The sequence below is a fragment of the Corvus hawaiiensis genome, chromosome 15 (genome assembly GCF_020740725.1).
Source record: "Corvus hawaiiensis isolate bCorHaw1 chromosome 15, bCorHaw1.pri.cur, whole genome shotgun sequence".
NCBI lineage: Eukaryota > Metazoa > Chordata > Aves > Passeriformes > Corvidae > Corvus > Corvus hawaiiensis.
In genome coordinates this window covers 8,243,982-8,271,328 of record NC_063227.1, presented here as the reverse complement: position 1 = coordinate 8,271,328, position 27,347 = coordinate 8,243,982, and the positions used below count along the sequence as shown (strand labels likewise).

Here is a 27,347-nt window from a genome sequence, read left to right as displayed (position 1 = left end):
GATCCCGATCCCGATCCGATCGGGGCTGTTCCGACCCCACCAGCGACTCCCGGCCCCGCCTCACCCGCCTCTCCCAGCACGACCCCGCCCACCCCGGCAGGACAGCCAGTAGTGAGAGCAGAATCCCCTGAGTGACAGGGCGCGGTGACCAACCGGGGCGCGCCTTGTTGCGGTGTGGCGCAGGCTCCGGCGGTATAAAGGCGGCCACGCGTCGCGGGCGCGGGCCTGAGTACGTGTCTGAGGGGGAGGAGGCGGTGGCGGCGGGGCCGGTGCGGAGCAGCCGCGGGGAGCGGGATCGGCTCCAGCACCAGTGCCGGGGCGGTTTTAATTAGACTTCGGTCGGCCCGGGTTTTATCGGGAGCGGATTTTAAAGTGAGTACGAGCGGGATGGCGGCGGCGGGAAGGGGGAGGGGTGTGAGCGGACCGGATCAGACCGGCCCGGCTGGGGAGGAGCCGCCGCGCTGACCCGCGCTCGTCTCTCGCAGGCGCCTTTCGTCCCTCTCCCTCTGCGGACGGGGCACCATGTCGGAAGCGGAGCAGCAGCTGGCGGCTGGCGCCACCCAGAACGGGCACGAAGCGGCCGAGAGCGCCGGGGAGCAGCAGGCCGAGACCGGAGGGGCTCCGGCGGCGGCGGCGGGAGCTGCAGGAGCGGCGGGAGCGGCGGCGGCGGCTGGAGCCGGCCCAGCGGCGGGAACAGCGGGCACGGCCGCCAGCCAGAATGGGGCCGAGGGCGACCAGATCAACGCCAGCAAGAACGAGGAGGACGCGGGGTAAGCGCGGGCGCCATGTGCGGAGCGCCGGACCCGGCGCGGCCCTGCGGCGGCGGCAGCGCCCCCGGCCCCGCTCGGCCCGCCGGGGAGGGCGGCGGGAGCGGCCCCGCCGAGCCGGGGCCCTGCAGCACCAGCGCTTCCTTTGTTCTGGCGCTGCCTTTTGTTGGCGCCATGTGGCGGCTGGGGGAGGGGCGCCGAGCGGGGCTGTTGCCGTCTCACGCTGTAAAATGGAAGGGCATTTACCTCTCCCGCGTTTTCTTGATCCTTTCTCTCTTTAGCGAAAGGGGCGGATGGAGGGAGTTGCTTTCTGTTGGGGGAGGGGGGCTGGTTGGAACTTTGTGGGGATCGCATGGCCTATCGCCACCGGCGTCGATGTAGATGTGAATGTGTTTTGTGTAAAGCACATAAATAATCCTGGCCTTGGAAGGCAGTGGGGGTAAGCTAAGTTTTTTTAAGGGAAGTAAATGGAAAAATCAGCACGATTGAGACGATGCGCGGTGTGTTTAAATCGGTAAGAGCGAATTTGGTGTGCAGCTTTGCAGCATTGTCAGAAAATGCCTTATGTCTTGCAGGGGATTTCTGGGGGAGTCAAGAGTAGTTTCGCTGTATTTTGGTAGTCTACACAAGAGAAATTTCTTTTCTATCATAGTTGGCCTGTTCGTAAATACATGTACTTGACATGGACATTACTTACCTATTTCTCAAGCAGGTCTTTGTTACTCAGGCTACCCCATGTATTTAATTGGAACTCCCTTTGTTATCGTTGAGCCCTGAACCAGAGGGTCAGATCCCTCTGGTTAAACAGAGCTGAAGCCAGTGTAATAGATTTTGACGATAAAGGAACGAATAACACTTGTACAAGCTTCCCGCAAGCTGGGACCGGATGTACCTTTTGCAGACACTAGAAGGATTGAGAACCAGGCCTTTTAGCTATGTACGAATTTTTCTTTACTGTTTCTAGTATTCTGTACTGAAAAAGGGGTGATAGTATTTTTCTTCCATGAACAGGAGATGACAAGCTTCAGCCCCAAATCGATATGAAATGAAACTTTTGACAAAAGCAGTTATTCAGAGGGATTGACCCATGTGAAAAATGTAGCACTGTCCTAAAATGAGAGCTTTCCAAAGCACTGATTTTAGAGGGTTTTGTTAAGAGCTGAAATAAGCTTCCATTTAGCTGCACTAATACACTCAGGAGGGGAAAAATGACTGCATGTTAAGGGTGCAGTTGTCCAGTTTATGTGGCCTCTGAAGGCAAAGCCAAATACCAGGATTTTTGTCATAGCTTCAAAGGCTCTGTATTGTGGTGTTTAAATTAGGTATCAGTTTTTCCAGTTACAAAACAAAGCACTGCAAACTGCGAAGTGTAACACATACTGCTGTGGTAAGGGGTGAGTTTAGCATGTGGCAATGCTACAACACCAACCTGATGCCATAAAGCAGCCAAAGCTGCCTCCAGACAAATTCCTGTCATCCCCCCAATCTCTTGTTAATTCTGTAAGTGTGGTCAGTGATGACAGGGTGTGCTGTAGAAAGCCGCTGTCAGTCTGTACAGGTTATAGCAGCCATAGTCAGCTGTTGGGATGGGAAGGAATCCCCCAAGCCCCTTTCTTCTACCTGGTATTGAAAGACTTAGTAAACTTTGTAAGGCTGTTCCTCTAAGGCTCTGATGTAATGGCTGCAGGAAGCACACACTTTACTTGGACCCTGTGCTTCCTGCTGCACTCATCCAGAGTGCACAGCTTGGTCTGCTGAAAAAACTTGAGTTCAGCTAATACAGGGTATGGTTTCACCCAGTTGAGGAAAAAAGGGCAAAAACCCCATAAGGTTCCCTCCCCTACTGCCTTTTATACAGAAATAGATGCCGATTCTTGTAAATCAAAGTTACATATAAACACCAAAAGCCAGTTTTATTTCAGCATAGTTTAGTTTCTGAAGTGCTGTTAGCTTGTAGTGCCAATCTAGGTTGCCTCCATACAGAGTAATGACAACTTAAACTGTTTCAGTCTATAGTTAGATAAAAAGGCTCGAATGCTTTTAAAAGCTTAGTTTGTTACCTTGGAAACTCTGAAAATAGAAAATGCAGCCATGTTATTAATGTTTTCATTTGAAGTGAAGCATTTGAAAAATGCCTTATTGCCTGATATCACTGTTTTGTTTGTTAGTTTCACTTCTGTATTGTGCCTCGAATTTAGTTCTTTAAGATAGATATCCTCCTTCAGAGGGTATTTTGTATGGGAAAGTGGGCAGGGAGGAACTGTATCTGCCTACTTAGAATTAAATTCTAAGAATGGAGAGACTCCTGTAGTACTGATGAAGATAGAACTAGAGTCAGTAACTAAGCAGGAAGAAGTGCACAACATAGTAGTTAAGGCAGGTCCAAAGTCCCATCTTTTGTATGTGACTGTTACTGGAGGTCACAGATACCTGGACTAAAATTTTTACAGCCATTTAACCAAAACCTAAGAGAGCTCAAATACTTTGCTTTTGATGCCATATTCTTTGCTGAATGCTTTCAGAGCAGTAGGAATGGTCCTAGGTTCTTTGCAAGAGTTGGCAGTACTTGATAAATCAATTCTGCTTTCTTGCAAATTATAGAACACTTTTGTAAGAATGTAAGTTACTGGCAAGGAATATCTCAGGCTATTCTTACTATTTCTTATATAATCTAATAAATGTCAGAGTGCATTGTGGCATTGCCTCAAAAAGAAGGGGGAGAAGCCCACCCTTGTGCACTCCTGTAGTATCAGCAGCTTTTGACAAGGTGCAGGTGTTGCACTCGGAACAGTTGGTCCTGTTCTGACAATGCTGCTGAGGTGTGTACCACTGAGCATCTTACTGCATGTGCTTTTCTGCAGTGCTTCCTGAATCTGAATAGCTCTTCTCTCCTTGAAATTTCAGGAAGATGTTTGTTGGTGGCCTCAGTTGGGATACAAGCAAAAAAGACTTAAAAGATTACTTCACCAAATTTGGTGAAGTAACTGACTGTACGATAAAGATGGACCCTAACACAGGAAGATCCAGAGGCTTTGGATTTATTCTCTTCAAAGAGCCTGGGAGTGTTGAAAAGGTGAATTTAAGCTTCATATTTTAGATCCTTAACTTCTAGGGAAAACTTTTCAGCTTGAGTTAATCATACCAAACTATCTTTTAGGTTCTGGAACAGAAAGAACACAGACTAGATGGACGACTAATTGATCCCAAGAAGGCCATGGCAATGAAAAAGGATCCAGTGAAGAAAATATTTGTTGGTGGACTAAACCCAGAAGCCACAGAAGAGAAAATCAGGGAATACTTTGGAGAGTTTGGAGAGGTGTGTAATGGTATCTTAGTAAACTCTGAAAGTTGCTGTTTAGTTTATTAATGATACGCAAGTTTCAAAGTAAGTTAACTTCAGATGTATCAAGCCTTCTGTAACATGCAGAAATTTCCCATCTTCAGAGCAATGGTGGCACTTACTGCACTAGGTGCTTCCATTGCTAGTTAGATACCCTTGTCTTTAACTCAAAGCATTTTAACTGATGTTAAAATCAGTTTGAAGAGTTGTAAAATGGAAATCTCTGATCTGAAAGCCAGTGTTGGCACAGAAGGGCTTGCAACTTTGGTGTTGCATTATATGCTTAGAAAGAAAACTTAAGTTTTGCTGTACCAGTTTCTGTGCATTTAACTGTTCATCTCTAAAACATGAGTCTGAAAATAGTATTTCATGTCTTCAGATTGAAGCAATTGAACTGCCAATGGATCCAAAGACCAACAAAAGGAGGGGGTTTGTGTTCATCACTTTCAAGGAAGAGGATCCAGTGAAGAAGGTTTTGGAGAAGAAATTCCATAACGTCAGTGGAAGCAAGGTAGAAACACTGACTTGTAACTCTTTGTCCAAGCATATAACCTGGAAAGGTTTTTGTAGACCTCTTGGGTCAAAGTACCAAATTTACAATAAGGACAGCTTGAAGTTTACCATAGTGGTGTTTTGCTGCAAGTTCAGTCACAGAGGCTCTTTGGCAGTATTTGTGGCTTTAACTGCTGGGTTTAAGGCTTTTTGTATGTAAAGTATCTAATTGCATTCATTAAATATATGTGGAGAAATTGGCTTATGTATCAGTGTAGCAGTGTAAGCCATTCCAACAGGTAGATGCCTATTTTCAGCATAGACCACTTGCATAAATGAAAGCCTTGCAGATGCTTAACTCTCTAAGCATCTGGCTGAAACTGGCTCTGTCTGCTGGGGGGCAGCTTCTGCTTTCTTCTCTAAAGCCCCTTCCTGCAGCCCCCCTGCTGCCAAAACCTTGTCCCCTAAATGTAGTACAAGGATCCAGAGAGTGAATGTATGCTTGGGGCAGCTTGTGTCTGGTCACCTGGTTATGGGAACTGCTGTAAGTGGTGTGAGGTGCTCTGACCAGCTGACTGCTCATCTGAGGGAATAGCTAATGGAGAGAGGCTCATGTATCAACAAATGAGGAGAGGACTGGAGGCAAATGATGTGTACTGGCTCAAGGTGTCCCTGCTCCCTTGCTCTGAGGCCAGTGCTGACTGTCCACATAACGTCAGAGCCCTATTACACTGGGTCATACTGTCTGACACTGACTTAGACTGCATTTGCTTTAAGACTGGTCTTGATACAGGACAGCACAAATTTTGGCAAACCTAATGCACTGGGAAAGTCACTGGTTAGCAGTGACGTTTGTTTTCAGGAGAGATGAATGCTTACATGCCAAGAGAGCTGAGAAATTTCTGTATTTCATACCTATGACTTATTTTTATGTTATAGCCATAGAGAATAAAAAGCAGATTACCTTAAAGGTCCTGTGGTGAAGAACTCCAAGCCAGACTTGCTCAGGTGCTGTTGTTCCTTTTGCAGCAGCAGTAGCTTTACTCCTGGACTGTGCACAGATCCAGGAACCAGGTGGTTGGCTGACAGCTTGAACTGCAGCTTGGGAACCTGTCTTGGAAATGTCAGTTTTGGTTGGCTTTACCTGTTAGTATTTGATAAATGATGATTTCAGGGGTTGGTAGAGGTATGGTACAGTCCAGCCACATACACAGTGTGCAGGGTGTATACAACGGCTGCTGGGTTCTGGTGCATTTCTCAGAACCTTGTTCATTCAGTGCAGGTCATAGCACTGATAGCAACAGCCTTGTTCTGGAGGTTGTGCCAGGTGAGAGGGCAGCCTTGTGGAGAGGTGGCCTCAGCACCTCTTCCATGGGTAAACTGCTGGTAGGGAATAGGCGAATAAAATGCTGTGAAAGCAGTGGCCTCTTGGAAAGGCTGACAGTGACTTACCTTTGCCCAGTTGACACAATAAATCAGATGCCCCTGGTTATGCAGTAGTGCTGCTCACCTGAGAGGAGCACAGCATGTACACCTCCTTTGCCTCCAGAGGAACCTTTGGCTTCTCCAGGTGCTCAGGCTGGGAAATGCTGCTCTGAAACACTTTACATACTCTTCCTGGTTTTTTATTTGCAGTGTGAGATTAAGGTAGCACAGCCAAAAGAAGTGTACCAGCAGCAACAGTTCAGTAGTGGCGGAGGAAGAGGTAGCTATGGAGGAAGAGGCAGAGGTGGAAGAGGCGGTGGTAAGTACCACACACACTACTTTAGTATGGACACATTCTAAATAAGTTGTGTGTACTAAAATGGGATTTTGTGGATGGTTTTCCCTTCTATAGCTCAAAGTCAAAATTGGAATCAAGGTTATGGCAATTACTGGAACCAGGGTTATGGGAATCAAGGATACGGCTATCAGCAAGGTTATGGTGGCTATGGAGGCTATGATTATTCAGGATATGGGTATTATGGATATGGACCAGGCTATGATTACAGTAAGTAAAGAGAACTGTATTGGGTATAAGCAAGCATAACTAATTAGCAGTTTAATGCATTTGTTCTCTTGTTCATAGGTCAAGGCAGTGCAAATTATGGGAAGACACCAAGACGTGGTGGTCATCAGAATAACTACAAGCCATATTGATCAAACTTATTCAGGTATGCAGTGGCATGGTCTCTTTTGGAAAATGACTGCATAGGTTTTGTATACAATGCTGTAGATGGATACTTCAGTTCTGTACCAAATTTAACTTTACAATAAATTTCTATGGCCTGTTAAATGTGCATCTTACTTGGAAGAGCTCCCTGGAAATGTTTTACATGTTTAATACTTACCGATAACTAGTTGTCTAGACAGTGTGGTGTGTAAATTTCAGCATTGCTGAAGATATTAATTAATGATTTTATTAATAGGTTAAACTGAAACTGATTTTGAGGGTCTGCTTAAAGCTGCAGCTCTGCATCTAGGGACTGCCTCTTGGAGTTAACTATGGACTCTGCATTACTCCAGTTGTACAGAATGAGATGCATCTTAGGGAACCAGTGTCACTTTCCACCTTTTTATTTTGTATTGTTTTTGTGTCATACATTTCCTGTAATGGAAGTGTTAATTTTACTGTACTTTTTGGTACCTTTTTGGAATCTAATGTATTGTAAGGTATTTTACATGTGTTCTGATTCACCATGACATGGATATTGAAGCTATCCTAGCTTTTGAAATAAAAAAGGCGTAATCTAGTGTCTTGTGCCATTCTTCAGCTCGTGTTAGTAAAACACCAGTATCCTGTTCCCAGAACTTAGTTCATGGCAGTACCTTGATAGATGAAGAGTTGTGCTTAAATGTTTTTAATCTTAAAACTAGAAGGCTGTGGTGGTAGTTGTGCTCACTTGCAGTTAAGTGGCAGCTAAAACCTGCTGTCACTTCTGCCTGGAGGTTGTGGAGGAGAGCTCAGGTGAGAAGCCCCAGCTGTGGTGGGGCTGTGCTGGTGAGGTGGTGGCTCATGCTCTAGGCAAGCACAGAGGCTCAGAGTAACTGTATTGGTATCTGCATTGGGCTCTGCTAGGAGGAGTCAGAGCTGTAGGTTTTAGGTAGTGCTTGGGAGTCTAGACAGCATTGCAGGAGGGAGCCAAGAGGTATGCAAGAAGCTGGCTGCACTTCCTTCATATTTCACTGTCTTGAGTCTGAGACTTGTCTGCAAGTTGTTAATAGGATGTATATACTTGCCTTGAAAGGCAGGTTGGACAAACATTAAATTACCAATGCAAAGTCTGAATTTTTGCAGCCTTTTTGTATAACAGAAAAGGCTAAAAACTTCCACTGCAGTTGTGGGTGGAAAAAACATCTCTTTCTCTAGAGATAAGTGACCAGCTAGAAATACTCTCCTTTTTTTGACTTCACTGTTAGTTTACTGCTATTTTAAGGCAATAACTGTCATGTGATTTGCCTGTCTTGTTGCAGAATATAAGTAGCAAGCTCTACTGCACAAAGTAAATTTCTAATCTTTGTTGCACTGATCAATTCGATTTTCAGTCTCCTATTAAAGCTAAAATATGACAATTTTTTTTTTCCTTGTAACAAGTTTTTTTGAACAAGTAACACCCAGAAGTGGAATCAAACCAAGTAACTAAGACAAGAAACAAACAAGTTACTAGTGACCTTTTCAGTTTTTTAACAAGGGATGCAGCTATTTCTGCATGGACTATAATCTGCTGCTCCCTGCTGGCTGTCCTTGAAAAGAAAATCTTGCTTGTAAATTTACAAGTCTGTAAGACTCTTCGGTGTTAAGTGGAAATTCTGAGTATTAAAAAAAGTATTAAAAAAAGATTTTAAATCTTAAGAGTTGACAACTTTACAGCTGGACTGTGTAACCTGCAGCCCAACTTACTTGCAAATAAAAAAATAGCAGATCACTGAAACAAGTAAGTACAGTATTTAAAAGGATTACTGTCTCAAGATTTAAAATTTAAATACTTTATTACATACTTGCACTGTTTTTTCTGTGAAATAAGGGGTAGCAGAATATTTTTCTAGCAAACACTTGGCCCTCCAGTTGGAAAATTGCATGGTACCAGGACCATTGTGCTGCAGTCCTTCTCGCTAGTAGTGTCCTAGCAAGAGTTTGTCAGCTGGTGTTATTGTGGTGATTTTTGTAAGTAGGTGCTCAGGTAATGCTTCCTTGACAGGTGATGTGGCCTTAGGCAGAAACTGAGGATACTGGTATTTAAATGCAGAGCTGGCTTTTCCCTTTCTTCTTTGCATGAAAAGTTTGTGATACAAAGACCTGCCTGGTGAAAGTAAAGGCTTGTATACAAGGTTGTTGCTTATGGCTGTAGTCTACTCTTAATTTCCTAATCCTACTTGGATATTTTTTGAGGACAGACTGTGTTTGTAAGAAGTGATTTGGGAGCCATAGCCCTCAGCTGTCTGTCCCTCATGAGTTTGATGTTAGGAATTTGGAAGTGAAGTTTTTGACTTAACCTGGTGGCTGAGAGTGTTTGTTGAATATAGTGCTACTTAGGGACCTTGTTCTGACACTGGCTGCTGAAACTGGTCAGAAGAGTGTGGGAAGGACTGGGTGTACTGGCACCTGCAATGGTGTTTGCATAGGCAGCTGAAGACTTAAAAAAATCAGAACACCCATTGGCCCATCTTAATTTGAAAAAGTTGTAACCTGAAAGTGCATACATTTAGAAAATGTATTTTGTAGTGGCTACTAGAAAGATCCTCCTTTATAATCAGTTTTAGATATGCTGTTTTAAATAAAAGCCAATTCCACACTGCCAGAGTTGAGATAAGCTCTTGTAAAATTTATTTCTCCTAAAGCTTTTACTAAAAACAAGATAAATGAAAACAAAAAAATCAAATGTGACTTATCTGGTCTAAGACATGCTAGGATGAAGATTAAATGTGCATTATTATAGTAGAGTTCTGTTTCTTAGTAGTAGATCTTGATCATTGTTTGAAACCTATGGAAAGAAAATAATGTTACGGTTTTTTTGTAAAAGTATCATTAAAAGAAATCACTGCCTCATTTTCGCTTACATTATATGTAAGTGTCTTACTAGTACTGTACTTAGTAAGAGGCTTTTTGCATTCTTGGTTTCCTGTAGAAAATAAAGGCGTTTTTCTTGCTTAGTTTAGTTTACAGACAAGCACATTAAGTCATTAGGCCTCTAATTTGCACTGGCACTGTTAAGTAATCTTTCTGTTCCTAAGAGTAAGTAGTATAAACAGCTGTATGTCTTTCCATTAACTTGCTAAATAAAATATTAACACCTTTTTCTTGTGGCTGCTATACTAATATTACACTGAACTAAAACACATTTCTCCTTAGCTCAGGGATGTAGCACTGTGAATCTCATGGTGGTTGAGGCCACCAGTGATTACACTGCTCACAATGATCACATTAGGTGCATTCCTGCCCAGCTGTCCAGAGTTCTACTAAACACGTGGTTATCTTTTAGTCAGAGTAGTCTGAAGAAGTATGAAGTGTACCAAAGGGTGTTGTTATCAAGGTGTTAACTGTAAGTGTACACTGTGCTCATGAGTGTGCAGCAAACTCAGTTGCAGCTATATGTTCTCTTGGCAACCTACTGAGGGACCTCAACAGATGAAGACATAACAAGGCTTTGAAGACTTAACAGGACCAGTCTTACTCTGATACCCACAAACTTTTCAGTCTAGGGATAAACTGATCCTGAAGGATAAGATACCAGTTGTGAACCTGAAATGACACCTATGGGGGAGATGTGCTGAGAAGTGGTTGTGCAGCTGGACCAGCTTCTGGCTGGAGCCTTAAGGCACTGAGCAGCAAGCAGAAAAGCTGTGTGTTTGTGTGGATGTGCAGTCATTTGCATGCTCTAGAGGCAGTCATATCTGGGACATGTTAGCCCTCACAAACAAGTGATGCACACAGTGTTGCTGGGAGTGTCAGAATGGCAAAAGGTAGTTGTGAATGCCAGGTGTACACAAGTATGATCTGTGCTTGGAGATTCCCAGAAATTCCTGCAGACTTTGAGTAAAAGCATCTCTGAGGAAGCTTTAGTCTGACAGTGCTTGCGAAGTTATGTTTAGGAATCTTGGCTTTTAAATAGTACTGGGTGACTATAGGTAAATACCTGCTCAGGTAGAACAAACGGATGTTTTCTCTTGGTTCAGACATTCTTTTTCCATATCTGGAAAGAGAATAAGCAACTTAGTAAAGTCATGTCTTTGTGACCTTTTGTACACTTAACTTTCTTAATGCTAAGTGTGTAGAAGTTGTATAACAAGCTAAGTGGTAAAAGCACATAGATTATGGTTTTCAGGAACAGGTGTACAGCTTTTACAAGTTCTGCTTGTTCAGATAAGCTGAACACTCAAACCTCTGCCAGAGCAAAGCTATTTTAAAAGGCACATCATGCATCTGTAGAGGAAGTAGTTTTGTTAGACAACTTCAGCACAGAATAATTTAGAGGCAAAGGTTATGTGCTCAGCATCTACAATCTTGGCTCCATTTTAGCACTTCTGAAAAACAGGCTCAGTAGTGCAGCATTGTCTTTGAGGCAGTTCAAAAACCTCTATTTTTGAGGGTTTTGATCATTTTTTACCTGTTAGTATTTTGTCAATTGTCTCCACAACAAATTTTGCATCCTCCATATTGAAGCACATCGGGGGCTTGAATTTCAGCACATTTCTTCCTGGCCCATCTGTACTCAGTAGAATATATTTTTCCTTAAGTCTGGAAAGAGCAATAACAAAGAACTATGTTTACTTCTGCATGTAGTTGAGAAAAACTTCCAAGCACCAGCCTGCAGGCTGTCACACAGTGCCCTTCTACACTGACTGGTTTCTGTCTTGGCCAGTTGGTTGTATTTTAGCAGCTCCTGAGTGGCAAGGGTAGTCTGTAATTGTGTGCTTGCTTCCCTCATTGAGGAACTCCATGATTGTTCCATGTACCTTGTTATTAAATCCTCTGCTTCTGCTGTGGCTGGAGTCCTTTCTGCTTGGTCTTTGATTAAGTCCACTCCAATGAATAAGCCACAACCTCTGTAAAAGAAATAAAAACAGTCAGTCAGTGTCAGAGGAAGGAACTACACATAAACTAAACTGAGGTTTTTTTAAGACAAGACCTTTACTACATGAGAATTACCTGATGTTTTTTGGCTACTGCTAGAAAAGGTTTTGCTGTTCTGAAGAAATGTAAGTAATACAGACTTCTGTCTGCTCACACTAGCAGCACAGGACAGGATCTTAAGCATGTTTTCTATCTAGCTCATCACTTCTGTACCTTGTGCACTTGAAATTCAAGTTCAACAGGAAAGTGAATTCCTTTAGCAGCTAATAAATTGACAGAACAGTACTAGCCCAGAGTGGAAAAGTATGTGGGACTTCTGATAAGATCAAGTTTGTTTCACTTCAGTGTACAGGAGGCTGTTTATATTTGCTGAAAATGCAAAATTTAATTTATTTCTCAAAACAAAATCTGTTGGACTGAGTTGTTGGACTGACTGAACCAAACAAAGTAGCTAAAAATGTAAATAAGGCACTGATACCTGACATCACCAAGGATGGGATGCTTGATTTGCTGCTCCTTGAGTGTCTTCATCAAGAAGTTGCCTACCTCTGTGGCATGAGCCTGAAGGTGTTCTTTCTCAATCACATCTAACACAGCTAATCCAATGGCACATGAAACAGGGTTTCCACCAAACTGAGCCCAGGATAGGAACACAAAGAGCCATGGAAAGGGAAGAAAGATGGAGTCATGTCACTGAAAGTGTAGCCTCAGTGATACAAGGAGCATATTATCACTTTTATCAGATGGAGTCAATACAGAGAGAGTCACAGCTTAGAAACATAGACAGAAATAGTACAGTAACACAGTTACTTTTTAGGTACTGTGGTAAATATTAATAAAAACACTGCATGATGATCTAATTTTAATCCTTAGACTCTTTAACAGAAGTGGGCAACTGTTTACTTACTGTATTAAAATACTCTACTCCAGTGGCTGAAAATGCTTCTGCAATTTCTTTTGTTGTTGCTACACAAGCAAGCGGGTGCCCATTTCCTATTGGTTTCCCCATAGTGACAATATCAGGTATAAAATCTTCTCCCTGAAGCTGGAATGCCCAGAAGTGCTTGCCAACTCTGCCAAAGCCAACTTGAATTTCATCAGCAATAAATACACCTCCTGCCTTGTGCACATGCCTGTAACATAACAGATTTGATTGTCTCTTAAAAGGAAAGAGAACATAGCATTTACCATTTAAGAACATGCAGAAAGTGTTACTTTGCAAACTCTGAGGAAACAAGTGTGTACAGGCCTATATTCTATACCATGTGTTTATAGGCAGGTCTTTGCCATACACAAAGTTCACATTCTAACATGAAGGCTTGGGTAATTTCCTGCCTGTCAAGCTCTATGCTACAGCAGGCAGAGAAATTATCTATTTACTAAATATGTTAAGTTTAAAAAGTTAAGATAATGAATGACCACTTACTCTGCAACCTTCTGAAAATAGCCTGCTGGGGGAATGATTTGACCACCCACACTTGGTAGAGATTCAGCAAAAAATGCAGCAATCTGAAACACAGCATATGATGTTTGAATACAACACAGAAAGTGCAGCAAGCTCTTTGTCCTTAGATGGTTTTTGCATTATTAATGTGATCTTTTCTTTTTGACAAGTCCATACCATGTAGCTTAGTAACTCTGAATTGCACTGACAGGCACATTCATTTCTAAGACAAGACAAACAGTTAAGGAAATAACATTTTACCTTTCTGCCTCTCTTATGTGCATGCTCAATAATATTTTTTACTTCATCAGCATAGGCTGTTACTGAATCTTCATGGTCTTCTCTATAAAGTCCTCTGTATGTGTCTGGAACAGGAGCCTACACAAAGGAACAGTATCCTATATTCAATATATCATAAAAACAATTCAGTTGACAAGTAATTGATAGGTATAGGCTGAAGTACATACCACATGAACCCATTCCTTTTGTCCTTCTAGATTTCTGAATTTATATGGGCTTATGTCAATCAAAGATGTCAGATGTCCATGGTAAGCACTTAAAAAACAATTGGCAGAACTAAATAGTAATTTTCTCAGTATCAAGAGTTCTTCAGTATTAGCATTCCAAATAGTAAAGAGTAGCCAACTGCTATCACTTGGTAGGAAATTCAGTAACTTAAGCTGAGAACAACTCTACAATTTCTTTTCTGTCAATAAGCTTAGTACTATTTGGATTTTTTTGCTGTATCTGAATATAAGGGATGCAGAGGGACAGGACTTGTCACTGGTTTGCCTGCACCAGTGACTGGAATCACAGCAGGGAACACCTGAGCAGTATCACAAGATTGCAGAACAACTGGAAGGGCCTATTTCTGAATATCCTCCAACAGTGGAGTTTCCAGTGACTGTAGGCATCCTATTCTAGTATTTGACCCCCCCATCATGGCAAAAGACCTTTTTTTCTATGTCTCATCAAAATTGCTCAGGTTTGAACTTAGATCTGAGGTCTTTTTTCCTGTCACCATGCATCTTCACACCTGGCTCCCATCCTTTTTGCTCCTTCCCATGAGATAGTTGTAGTTGCAGTGAGATCTGCCTGGCTGTCTCTTGCAGCTGAACAAACCTAGTATCTCACTGCTGTGGCTCCCTTCCCATTGTGGCAGGCCACTGCTGGCCTCCTTCCAGTGTGTCAACAGCTGTCATGTGCTGGAGAGCCCAACCACAGCTCTGAGGGCTGGGCTGGCAAATACTGAACAGAAGGAAAAATTACTTCCCTCAGCTTCCTGGTTACAGTCTTTCTACTACAGGAGGATTTCAGAAATGCTCTATGGGCCAAAACAGAGCCTTGTACCCCAAATTGCCAATGTACTCACTGGTCTAAAACGATAACATCCTCATGTTTTGTGTACTGCCGTGCCAATCTCAGGGCAAGGTCGTTGGCTTCAGATCTACAATGGAAAAATTCAGTAATTGCTTCATTGTGGATGTCCTCAGTTTTGAAATCTAACCTCCTTTGCACTGTTCTGCAGAGATCAGACAACTCAATGCATGTTATGCACAAATTCCTTAGTAATCAGCACTCACTAGGAAGGACTGTTCACCAGAACAGAATCCATCTTAAAAAGCCAGAGTACAGGAACTACTGCAGAAACAATCTGGCTTTTTTTTCTTCCAGATGAAGCTTGCTTAGGAATATGCCCCGCCCCCAGCAGAAGCAATGCATTGGTACATTTGAGAATAATTCCCAAGTCAGAAGACAAATCAGACAACTAATACAGTAAATATTGACATTACTGTTTAGTAGTCTAAGGTCTTACAAATAGAATAAAACCCTTAAATAAAGCACTCATTTAGTTCCCAGGTAGAGAGCTTGCAGAACCAAACCCATGTTTTTGTCATCATTAGACATCTACACCAGACTGAAACTGGCTGTTGATAAGCAAGTGCGTACTTGTCTGTGTATATCGAGTAAAGCCCCCGTATCAATTCTAATGCACCCAACTTACCCAGAATTCAAAAAATAGAAGGTGCATAATTTCTCAGGTAGTGTTTTTGAAAGTCTTTCTGCATAATCAACCAAGTTGTCATGAAGGTAACGAGAATTTGTATTTAACAATTGATTCTGTTCATGGGCTGCCTTTACTATATCAGGGTGACAGTGCCCAACTGCAAGAGAATGTGGAGAATGGTTTGAGAGTTCTTTATATTACCCATGGTGTTCAGTCACATGCCAGCTTAACACTTTTATTTCTCTAATAGTACAGAGATATTATCAGTAGGGCCTTAATAGTGGTACACCTTGTAAAAACATTTTTTTGCTCCTCAGAAACTTTGAAGTTGCCTCCTACTGTATTTAAAGGTTTGTAGTTAGTACTGGAAATTGATATGCTAAAATAAATAGTGTCTGATTTGATGCTTGGATTTAGGCAGTTACATAGCTCAGGAGTTTGGGAAGGTGCATGTAAGCTTTACTATCAAAGAATTACTAGCCCTGGTAAGGGGTTAGGTTAGAGAGATTTCAAATCCTGTAAGAAAGCAGCAATTACTTAATCATACACAATTAAGGCACCACCACTGAGCAGTGGTAACAGTAACTTTTACAAAAACAACAAAATGTCATTTGTTAGTTTTACAGTGAGGTGCTTTACTTGAGTTTCTGTGGAAAAAAATCTGTATGTTTTAGACACATTTCTTGGAAGACAGGACAGGAAGCAAGTCTGGAAAGCACATTCACACACACACACACACACACACACACACACACAAATTCAAACAAACTGTAATTCCCCAAACTACAGGCTCAAGAAAGTTTCCTTCCACTTTTCCAATTAAACACCCCTCCCCCAGCACAGTGCAACTGTAGTAAAAGTACTGATTGTTCTTTGTTCTGCTTAGAAAAACACAGCATCAAATACCATTCAATACCATGACTTCGGCTTACCATGAGCGACATTGTTTATACAGTCAAGGTACTGTCTCCCATTCTCATCATACATATACTGGCCTTTTGCCTTCACGATCTTCAGTGGATCATTAGAAAAAAACAGCTTGCAAGAAGAGCTATGACAAGCATCAGAAAGCAAAATAAATCTTAATGAGTTTAGTTCATTCCGCTGGTAAAAGACATTTCTCCTGTTTGCTGGCACAGTCATCCTGCTTTTGGCCCCTAAATCAAAGGCCTTGTACTCAAATTTTCTTAGATTTACAGGGGAAACAACACACTCCAAACCTAAAAATCCTACTCTAGGATCTAGCCACAGCAGTAGGACTTGCCTCTATAGTTTCATCCCATCTTAACTGCAATTCCTTACTGTCTGTGCTATCTGCCCTTTTTGTTCTTTGTGTCTCTTACCTTGTGCTGTGTTCTTTTTATTGTTCCTGTTATGTTCTTGCTATTCCTGCCAAGGTCCTGATTTTCCAGATAGTTTGATGCAGGTGATTGTTTACGGCTTCACTAGCTAAAATGCTGAGTGATTTTATAAGGTTGGGTTTACTTAAGTGCATTTGTTTTGTTTCACATTTTAAATGAATTACCAAACAAGTAAAATGGTAACGCACCTGCCTGAGTTGGAGTTGCAGAGATTTGATTCTGAAGGGCAATGCCAAACTTCCATACTTCATTTAGTAAAAGATAGCATATACGTAAATAATTTGACTATAAATACAAAGCCATTGTCAAATGGATGACAAAGGACAATGGTGAAGTGAGAAAGTGCTTCATTATCACTCCCCAACAGGAATCTTGATACTTTCTGTTTGAGCTGGCAAAACAGTTGGGGGTTTTTGTTGGCCTCTCCTAACTGTTCAAAAGATGCTAAGAAAGTGCTTGCAGAGGCTGGGTCTTTGTTACCAGTGGCAGGGCAAATCAGTTAGAAAAAGATTTAATACCCAGAGTAGTATTTTTCAGGTGTATTTAACTGGCATAATTCTAGTTTCAGCGTTTAGTTTCAGCTCAACTTTTCTATTTTTAAAACACATAAAAGTAGCCTTGGATTTGAATATATATTATATGAAAATATTCCCACAGTTAAAAAGAGTTGTGCTGCCATTCTTGGTGATGGTCTACAGAATGAAGGCGCTTTTTAGGTTGGTTGAAACACCACCAGTAATGGGAAGTTTGGAACTGAGTCTTGTCCCTCATTCTGTCAGAGAGGGCAGACGTTTGTTGTTAATTCCATCACGGTTTTGGGGTAATTAGTTTTCTGAAAGACGGGCTATAATAGTAGGTGAGCCAGAACCTCGCCTTGCCCAGCACGGCCTCCAGCCCCAGCCGTGCCTCTGCTGGGCTCACAGAAAACGCTTTCTAAGCAGTTTAAACGCTAAACAGGCGCGCTCGGTATCATACGGGTTTTATAGTGCAGTTTCGTAATCCCCCTCCTTAAGAAAGCTAATTGCTGTTAATTACAGCAGTGCACCTGGCTGTGCGGGCGCAGCGCTCCGGCGCTGTCCCGGTTTCAGCCCGGGCGCGATGGCGCTGCTGCCGGGCGGGGGCCGCGGGCTCGACCCCGCTCCCGGCCACGTCAGGCGGCAGCGCCCGCGCGGCCCCGGCCCCGCGCCCGCCCAGAGCACTCACCCGACGAGCTGCCGCCGCAGGGCCAGGGTCTGCTGCCGGGAGCGCGGCTGTGCCGCCCGCATGGCCGCGGAGCCGCCCGCGAGGCCGGAGCGGGCCGGCGGCGGAGCGAGGGGGAAGGAAGGGAGGGAGGGAGGGAGGGAGGAAAGGAGGAAGGGAGGGAGCGGCCGCCTCCCGCGGGGGCCGGGCCGCGAGGGGAGGGGCGGCGGCAAGGCAGGGACGCGCGGGCACTGCCCGCCCGGAGCGCCGAGCGCAGCCCGGCGGCACCCAGAGCGCGGCTCGGGTCTTGCATGCGCCAGGAGCGGGGCAGGAGCTCACCCAGGGACCCGAGGGAATAGCGCTTCCCTTCCAGGCAGGAGTGGGGACAAACTGGGGAGAGGCTATGGTCCCTGGGGCCCTGCGGGGCTGCTGGCAGCTCACCCTTAAACCAGAGACCACAGGGGTTTTACACCACTCGGGTGCATCTAGCCCCACACCCCACTCACTTCAGAGGGAGGAACAGGCTCTTCAGGATCATTAGTACAGCCGTAACATTCTTCTTTTGAAATACACATCGAGGAAGTTTTCTTTACAGTTGAAAATAGTTTGAGCGGGCAGCCTAGATGGTAGAACTGAAATAATTCTTCAACACATTCTTCGTTGTTTGAGCAGAAGTAAACCCAGCCTTTTATATGTTGTACCCCCGTGCTTGGTTGGTGGCAGATAGGTAGATATCTGACCGACTCCTTTAGAGCCAATCCTAAAACAGGTAATAGTTAGGATTAAAAGAGGAAATGCTGTCAATGAGATTAGAATGATCTTTCTTCCATTTCTCTTTGACTGGAATTACCTAAAGAAGAATAGGAAGATAAAGAACTAGAAAGGAAGTTCTGCAATGGATTGAGTTCTGCTACTGCAGGTGTTGTATGCCATAACCAAGTTCATCAACTTGTCCAACTTGATTCTAGAAAATGCCACATTTTTTTTCCTTCCAAGTACATGTTCACATTCTTTTGGTTTAAACTGACAAACGGCTCTTAAAACTGTAGAACAACAGAACAGGTAATTTTAAAACTACACTTGGCAGATTTTGCTGACTAGATATAGCCACTAATAATTATCTCTAGTTGCAATTACTTGATAAACACAGGAGCAGTTTAAATTTTGTGCAATATGGAAAATGCAAAACCAAATTGCTATGTACTCGAAGTTAGGTTGAACTTAGTCTAACTCCAGTGTTTCATAAAGGTCAGGTTTTAAGTAACAAAAGACAGTGGAGAAGAAGTTAATAATGGCTGTTAATCTTTATTTGAACTCTTGTCTGGTTAAGATATTTACTAGCTATTTATAATAACAACCTGAACATTTACAATTTAGAAAGTTTGCTCTTGGTTACAAATGCAGAGTTCATTATACATATTCACACAATTGTATAAGTAATCTGTACAGAGAGACCATTTTTTAAAATCTAGTCTTTGCTTTTATTAAAAAAAGCGAAAGAAAACCATATTTTTTTAGGTCTCAATATTGTCCGTTACAGCTTTAAACTAAAAATACATGATGCAGTACTAATTAATACCATTTTAACATGTTAAAACAATGGATAAGAAATACTGTTATTAATGCCTTCATTTTTAAAGTAATTGTTCCCCAGAGAAGAGTAAATAGAATACTTTTCCTGGCACATACATGATCAAAAATCACAAAAAGTTTGCAAATAGAAATGTGAAGTACATTTTCTGTAATTTCAATATCTATCTTTCTTTTCAAAGGTGATACATTTTACAGCAATTTAGCCAGCTTTGTATAAAATACCATGTAAATACATTCAAAACTCATTTTTGGCAAACTGCAAACACACAAACAGCCCTTTCTCCTTTGAACAGCCTCCCTGGAGTGATGCAACCGCTCACATAAATAAGGGACATTTGCATAATGTGGTAGAGGATTAAGCTCTATCAGTATAATTTCAAAACAAATATGGACAGATAAGGCACATGTTGCATGTATTTTTATAAACTGTATACAAATAAGTAAGATTGTCAGATTTGAAATACCAGCAGGTACAGTTTTCTCAAATGCTAATATATGCACCAGTTTTGTAACATTTCTATGTCCAAAGTCATGTAATGCAACAAAGCAGGGGGGCTTTCAGTTTTGACTGTGATATTTGTGCTGAACATTCTTCATATTCCGTATTTTTGATTATTTTTTGAGAAACCCAAATTGAAACACAAAAAGCTGTTACGAAATTGTGTCTTAAACTGCATTCTATGAAACAAACCAGCAAACACAACAGGCTCCAGCTCTCATTTGCACTGATGGCAACTTAATGACCTTTCCTGCTAAATTCACAAATTCAGTGGATATCATGGGTGCTTTTGCTTTGCAAAACCAGATCCTAATTTTTTTATGTAATTGCAGAAATGCAAGTCTGATAAGCACTCACCTACACTTAATAAATTCATGTAAAATGAACTTTTCAATTCAGTGTTTAACAGTATAATAAAAAGCAGCAGATGGTATCGGTGTCATTTACAGATACTTGGGATCACGTCCATTTTAAGTTTCTGTTCATTAATACCTATGGTATTAATAGGGACCACACAAGTGAGCTGACACAGAAGTGAGCTGACTGTTCCATGAAACCACACTTAAGGCAACTTCTACCAGAACTTAACAAAACAGGAATTGTTTGTTCTAAGACATAGGAAAACCACAAATGTTATTAATGTATTTCTTACTCCACTCTCTTGTCAATAATTCAACTTCTTACGCATGGAAAACTTGTGTTTCCCAGCCTTCCTGTGGTTTCCCCCAGGCTCTCTACAATAGTATACAATAATAACATCTATTAAGTCCTTCCTCCATTCATTTCTAAGTGACAGATTTTCAGCACTTACTTTAGCTGCAGGTTACACAACAGTCACACATCCCTTGTATTGTGCCATCTAATGGGACACAAGCACAGGGCAAAGTTGCAGTAATTCACCTGGGGGTGTGAAAATACTAAAAGTAATTTTTAGCTTACAAATATAAATGATCACCAGGGAAAATAAAGTTTAGGAAATGGATTTTTTACTCACTGGTTTGCTTCAGTCTGCAATAGATTCTCCCAAGTGGAGCTGTGGAGTACTTCGAGCTGAACTAATTATGGCCAGGTCCAGTGCAGTGCCAGGGACACAGTTAAAAGGCAGGTGATTCCAGTAAATGACACTGAGACTGGACTCACTAGAGTGACCAGACGTTTCTCTCTGCCCCCTCCTTTTTGTTAAAAAAAAATTAAAACACTATTGCAAAAGAGTCAAGAAATACGCTTACATAATATACGCTGTCCTGTGAAGTTGCCAGGTTCAGTGTGTGCCACAGTGATTGTCTTGGCAAGCTAGTGTCACAGGCCTCTTGAAATTATCCATATATTTCATTTCTCATTTGAAAGTCTTCTGGTTAAACCCCCTGCAAGGCTAGCTGTGCTGCACAGCATGTCAGCCTGTCCTGAACAGGTAAAAACCAGGAAGTTTGAACTAAACAAAGCAATACTGAGGTTCTTTCTACCCCTGGACATTGCTGAGGACACTCCTTCCTATGTTACAGCACATTGGATCCAAACTCACTCATCTGAATTCAGCCACATACCTGCAACTATTTGTCCAGGATGAGTGGTTTGGGGACATTTAAGTTTTTATATTTTTATCATTTGTTATTATTAATATTTTGCATATCTTAAAGATAAATCTGTTGCATACAAAGAAAATAATTCAGAGCTTCCATGCTTAAAATTTAAAAAATAGAAATGTGTCAGGAAGCCTACTATAGGTAGATTTTAGTTGTGTAGCAGTGTAAATTATCTGGGCAGCAGTGGGACCGAAAAAAACTTGAGAATACAATGGTATTTCCCAAGAAAGAAATACCAGAGTTGGAAAAAAAAAAAAAGAGAAGTTTCTATCCATGCACTCCTGGTTTTACAAATATCTGTTCAAATCATAGAGTTACACAAAAGTCATGTCTGCTGTAAATTAGGGATACTGTCACAGCATAAAATTTGCATAAAAATTGCTTCTATTTAAAAAAAAGTCTCCTCTAGAGGGCAGCATTGAACCAGCATTCACTGACCAGGGAACACCTTTGTAATGCACATATTACATTGACAGGCCAGAGGAGTTATTTACCATTATGATAAAGCTGGAAACTTTTTGCCATCTTAATTGTTTAACTAATTTTTTTAACTTATTTTAATCAATTGTGCATTACAACGTGTGAGTTCTTGCATTCTTGCCCAAGAGCCTGCTATATTTGGCTGAGTGCAAAACCCTTATATATAAAACTTTACCCTGGGTAGTGGATACTATAACAATCTTAAAACCACAGGTGTCATTTTCCATGGATTACTTTGCATCATTGCATTGGATGTCTTAAACTGCTGAAACCTCCCATATGTTCTGCTGGTTTGCTTGAGGATTTCAAATGCTGAATCTATGAAATTACAGAAGACAAAAGCTCATCTAAATATTTTATCTATTAGTTTCCTAAAAAGAAAACACATCAGAAAGTTGCTTATCATTAAAAGAAACATTCTTATTTTTAAATACACAGGAGAGAAATCCATACAGAAATAAATTCATCACCATTATATATACAGGAGTTGTCAGAAGCAGTGCATACAGGAGAGATGACTCCCCGTGGGAATAAAACAAAGCATGTGGCAATATCCTGATAATGATTTTTTTAAACTAAAATATTGATGAGCTGACACTTGGAAACTGTTTCAGTTTTGGGTCAGATCAGGATTTCTCTGCACCTGTTTCATAATCCACAGAAATATTCCTGAGCTCACTGGCCAAGGCATGATGGAGCTGCAAAACTCTTAATTAATCTCATTTGTCCCCATCAGAACAGGCCAAATCATCGGGTTCATGCTCTGGCAAGGTTCCTCTTAAGCTGCCAGTACTGTGGAGTTATACACATGGGGTCTTTTTACCTTCTTCCCTAAATCCATCCTCCCCAGGAGCTTTAGGGAGTGCTGTCCATACTCACAGTTGGGTGCAGCATCACCACTCCTGGAGCACCAGCACTGACACAACCACAGCCAGTAGCAGCTCCAGCCTCAGTCACAGAATGCACTTGCTTTGTCTCATGGCACGGCAGCCCTGCCTGCAGAGCTTTGTGGCTGAAAAACCTTTTAGGGGTCTCAAGTGAGTTCTTGTGCCCTTACGATTCAGTTTGGGAGCTTTGCTTCCAAAACTGATTGGGCTACAGTGTGTTAGAGAGAGAATGTTGGTAGTGATTGGAAAGATGGTCATTAGCTACAGTTTTAAATGGAACAAGCCTTAAAGAAAGCTGTGTGTCCTCTGCTCCTGGGCAGCAGCAGACATGGTTAGCTTAACCTCATGGAAACCACCAGGCTTTCACAGGCAGTTAAATTAGAGGCAGGAATTTTGTTTTGTCAACTAGAAAACAAAAATACATTTGTCTGAGTTTCAGGTTCCCCCAGTATCACTAACTTCAATGTGTTACCCAGAATGTTATTGATGAATCCATTAAGATACACCAAATATTCTAGTGATCAAGAAAAAACAGTGCCTCAGTCCCAGACTGACCCACATTTCATAAGTATTAGCAGTGTCCCTGTCAATCATCTTCATTGCTGCTGACATACAGTGGTAACATACAGCTGCATTTTGGAATTGCTGTAAAGCAGTCTCAGATTCTTTCAAACCAGAGGGGAAAACAAAAGAGAAGTTTCCTGGGTGAAAAAACCCTAAGCTTTGTGAAAGCCTGAGATCGTGACTGAGTTTTGAGCAGGCCTGCCAGTACTACCTAAAAGTAAAATTTGTCTTTGTGAGCTATTCGCAAAGTCAAAGTATTCAGAAAGACCCAGATGAACATTTTCATATGGAAGGAGAAAATAATCAACTGATCTGGCATGAATTTGCAGAGCAAAGCACATCTTTTTAACTCATTGCAGTAAGATCATAACTGCTCTGTATTTAACAACTACTCTTCTAAATATGTTTGCATGTAAGGCACATGGAAGTCTAAACAGATTTCCTCTTAGACTCTGTGTAATCAGTACAAAACCCAACAGTTTCTCTGATAAAGTCAATCATGAATAATACGATTGATAATCGCAGAATGGCTGGGCTTGGAATGGTCTTTAAAGATTGTCTAGGTCCAACTCTGTGCCATGGGCAGGGAACCAGGTACACTGTTCAGAATATAAAGGCCAAATGCACCAATCTCAGCTGAGGACCAGGAAGAACTTCAGGTGCCAGTGACAGCCCTGCTGGGGGATCCATTCCCTGCTCTGCTCCCGGGAGCTCTGCTCTCCATAGGTCTCTGCTCCTTTGATGACGAGAGGTTGGTAGAGTAGATGTACCACCCACAAGCCTTGGAGACCTACTGGTTAGTTCCTCATAGCCAAAGTGGCAACAGTATGCAGCAGGATCCCTACCTGCCAGCATTCCTGATGGGAGGGGCAGCAGCAGGAGTTCAGAGAAGCCACTGCACATGAGCAGTGAGTCCAATGTCCTGAATATTCCTGACTGGCTGCAGGTGCATAGGTGATCTTTGTACATGCAGAACCAGCCAAGGACCTTTGCCTAGGAATTTCCAAAGAGGATCACAAACAGGTTTGGTAGCTGAGCTGTTGTAGCACTGATGGGGGTGGATACAGCTGCACTCCTGTGCTAGGGTGGTAATTCCAGCCTTCCTCCATTACTAACAAATGTCTTGGGTGCTGTGGCAGCAGAGCCTCTGTGCTGGGAGGGGGACGGTGGCCTTGCAGAGGGGTGAGAGGGTAAAGCACTATTCTGGTATTCTGTATCAATGTTTTGCAGGCCTGGCAGTGGTCACAGTTGATGCCTACAAGCACTGGATATTCCACAAGTTGAAGACGGAATACTGACTTGTTTACCTGAAGATAATAGGACTTCGGGGTATTTCCTCAGAGAAAATATAAATTTTAATATAATTTCATAAGCTTTGGAGGTTAGCTTGTCTTGTAGCTTCAGTGATACCAAACTTCTTCAAGTAGGAGCTAGATAGAAAGCTGTTTAGTTTTTGCCAGCGTATGTAAAACAAGACTTTTCTATCTGCATTGTAGATTGTTTGTGGACACTTCCAGATTCTTGTGCTTTCTGCAGTCATTCTGGGGACTGAACTCTCATTGATACTGAAAGAAGTTCCATGAACACGACATGTGCAGGAATTTGAGTGTAGAAGCCCACAGCGTGGTTTGGAATAGTGAACTGCTTTTAGTTTGGAGATGACTGGGGGAGATGGGAAGAACAACTGTACATTAAGGGAACAATTACAGATCTTCCTGGTGACATCAATGAGAGATTTGCCTTCAAACTTTCACAGAAAATTTTTTAGCTTTAATTTGGGATATTAAAGGGGTTTTTCAAAAGCACTAAAGGCCAGTGGAAGCTTGTTAGCTGCTCCTTATGCCTTTAAAAACCCCTACACCAAAACTGATAGCTGAGAACATGAAATGGAAGTAAATAAAATGCATTTTCATTGCTGTTTTGAGTTACATAATTGTTGTTTCTTGATTTGTTAGTTGATCTGAATTTACATGGATTTAATCTATATGGTGACCAAGGAAACAGTGAGTAACTGGTAGAGATGCCAAGTACAGCCACAAAGCCAGTGATGTGTAGGTGTAGCCCCTAAGCAGCCAACAGGTAAAAAATTCACTGCCTACAGCCATAAGCTGTGTCACCTCTCCCGAGCTTGGTGGTCATTTCAGCATTGACCAGTGCAGAGCACAGGCTCCCCTGACTCTGGGGATAAGCTCAAGGACACCCAGAGCCTGGTCAGAGATGAGAACTCAAGACACCAGACATCACCCTACCTGTGTGGAGCACAAAGCACATTCCAACTGTTCTTCAGAATATCTGAGCAAGACTTTCAGCACTAGGTCATCTTGTACAGGGCAGGTTGCACCTGGATGGTCACGTCCCTCTCTCAAGCCCTCTCTGGCAGTAGCTGCAGTAAGAGTGGCAATGAAACAAGAATCTTAACAGAGGTTTTGGATCTACTCAGTGCACCAAAAATGCCTCCCTTCTGTATTTTCTAAGATCAAGGCCAGAAAGAGCCGTAATACCATGTTTGATATTATGGTCGGGCTCTTAATTTCACCTAAGACTCCTACACAGAACCCAGCAAATTGTATTGAGCTAAGTATTTCCTCCAGACATGATCTGTTAAATCAAAAAGGCATTAAGGTGATGGCAATTATATCACTGGTCTGCTTAGGACTAACCAGTTTTACCAATAAAAATCCACAGCTTACTTCTTTGAGTTTGTGTGGCTTCAGCTTCTACCCATGGGGTGAATGTTTGCATATCTTTCTCTGTTCAGTTTAAAAACTTGTTAATACAAAGTACCTCCTCCCTGTAAAGGAATCTGGTTGCCTCTTGATCTTCATTGTAAGCTGAACAGACTCAGCTGTAAGCCATCTTCTTCCTCTGAAATATCTTTTATGGCTCTCTGCTGCACAATTGCTATTTTTTCAACATCTTAAAAAATGTGAACTGTGGAATAGTTTGCAATTTTTAGTTGATCCCACAGTGGCATATGCAGATATCAAAATAATACTGATTTTATTCATTACCCTGCTCTGCATGGGATATGCCTGAGATAATTTAACAAAAGAGACTGAAAAGGTGAAGAGAAATAAGACAACAAGAGGAGAGTGCAGAGTTAGTTTACAGTTAAAACTATATAAACCAAGAAGAAATAAAAAACAAATGAACCCCATAAACCAAGACAATTAAATACTCCAAACTCCCAATTTCTGGGAACTCCAAGAGCAACATTGTGTGCTGTGTTGTTTAAGAAGGGACTTAAGCAGAGCCTTCCCTGTCCTGCAACTCCCTGCACTGAAAGTATTGCCTGGTTTTTCTGTTTTGAAATTCTGTAGCAGAGGCTTCCTGGGGAATTTATGTCCCACAGTAACAAAGTGATTGCACATCTTCAGGCACAGACCCCAGAACAGGACCCAGAGGTGCTTCCTCTTGAGGATAAAAGTTTCTGTTGATTGTAGAAGAAATAACCACAGGCAGTCAAGGTTGTTCTGTCTAGCCCCAGAGTTGCTGTTTCCATCACGCCCACAGCAGATAGCAATGGATGGAGCTTGGCTTTGTTTCCTCTGCAGGTTGCAAATCCTTCTCCTGTTTGACCAGACAGTAGACAGCAGCTTCTTTCATTTTTTAGGGCTGCATCCTTTTCTTTGTTTTCAGCCAGGTTTTTTCACCCTTTTAATGTGCATGTGCAATGCAAATATGGAGTTGAGAGCCAAATTAGGACAGGGATTTTGCCCTCCTTCATGCAATAAGGCACACGAGGCTGGCTCAGTACTGTTAGTTCACATTGCAGCATGAGCAGTGAACACTGTTCATCCCCAGCTACTGTCATCGGCACCTTTATCAAATCCTGTTGTGTTACCATGCACATTTTATGGGTTTGGGAACTTTACATTATTTTCCAAGTCCATAAATGTCAGAATCCAGTATAAAAAAAGGTCAATATATTACTGTCAAAAGTTTTTTTTTTTCTTTTTTTATACAAAAATCAAAAAGATCAAAATATATCACATTATTTACATATTGTGCTTCATGCTTAGAGATCACTGAAAAAGAACACACAAACATTTTAATCAGAAAAATGCTCCATTCATTACACGTACTAACCTTATTGTTA

The 27,347-nt window shown here is 42.0% G+C and overlaps 3 protein-coding genes across 8 annotated transcripts in view; 1 reads left to right on the top strand and 2 right to left on the bottom strand.

Annotated features, from left to right (window-relative positions):
• Positions 1-230: 230 nt before the first annotated feature.
• HNRNPAB (heterogeneous nuclear ribonucleoprotein A/B) lies at positions 231-25,176 on the top strand. Of its 4 annotated transcripts, none has more exons than XM_048319821.1 (9): positions 231-372; positions 486-770; positions 3,672-3,840; positions 3,925-4,083; positions 4,487-4,618; positions 6,235-6,343; positions 6,437-6,589; positions 6,668-6,752; positions 24,479-25,176. In XM_048319821.1, the coding sequence occupies exons 2-8, from the start codon at positions 523-525 to the stop codon at positions 6,736-6,738; spliced, it is 1,041 nt and encodes a 346-aa protein (XP_048175778.1). In that variant the 5' UTR covers positions 231-372; positions 486-522; the 3' UTR covers positions 6,739-6,752; positions 24,479-25,176. The 4 variants fall into 4 exon arrangements, with proteins under 4 accessions (XP_048175778.1, XP_048175780.1, XP_048175781.1 ...); XM_048319823.1 differs by lacking the exon at positions 24,479-25,176 and adding an exon at positions 7,008-7,332; XM_048319824.1 differs by lacking the exon at positions 6,437-6,589 and having other exon boundaries at positions 233-372.
• On the bottom strand, positions 9,381-18,163 carry PHYKPL (5-phosphohydroxy-L-lysine phospho-lyase). 3 transcript variants are annotated; one of them, XM_048319820.1, is made up of 13 exons: positions 18,149-18,163; positions 16,035-16,153; positions 15,100-15,259; positions 14,467-14,541; positions 13,562-13,649; positions 13,356-13,472; positions 13,077-13,159; positions 12,558-12,783; positions 12,129-12,283; positions 11,533-11,622; positions 11,184-11,314; positions 10,713-10,769; positions 9,381-9,560 (listed from the first exon to the last, which is right to left on the bottom strand). In XM_048319820.1, the coding sequence occupies exons 2-12, from the start codon at positions 16,087-16,089 to the stop codon at positions 10,717-10,719; spliced, it is 1,233 nt and encodes a 410-aa protein (XP_048175777.1). In that variant the 5' UTR covers positions 16,090-16,153; positions 18,149-18,163; the 3' UTR covers positions 9,381-9,560; positions 10,713-10,716. The 3 variants fall into 3 exon arrangements, with proteins under 3 accessions (XP_048175777.1, XP_048175776.1, XP_048175775.1); XM_048319819.1 differs by lacking the exon at positions 18,149-18,163 and adding an exon at positions 17,667-17,792; XM_048319818.1 differs by lacking the exon at positions 18,149-18,163 and having other exon boundaries at positions 16,035-17,503.
• Positions 18,928-27,347, bottom strand: part of COL23A1 (collagen type XXIII alpha 1 chain) — a 191,638-nt gene continuing 183,218 nt past the window's right edge. The window contains 1 exon segment of the mRNA XM_048320291.1: positions 18,928-27,276. Within this exon segment, the coding sequence (XP_048176248.1) occupies positions 27,274-27,276 (3 nt within the window). The 3' untranslated portion in view covers positions 18,928-27,273.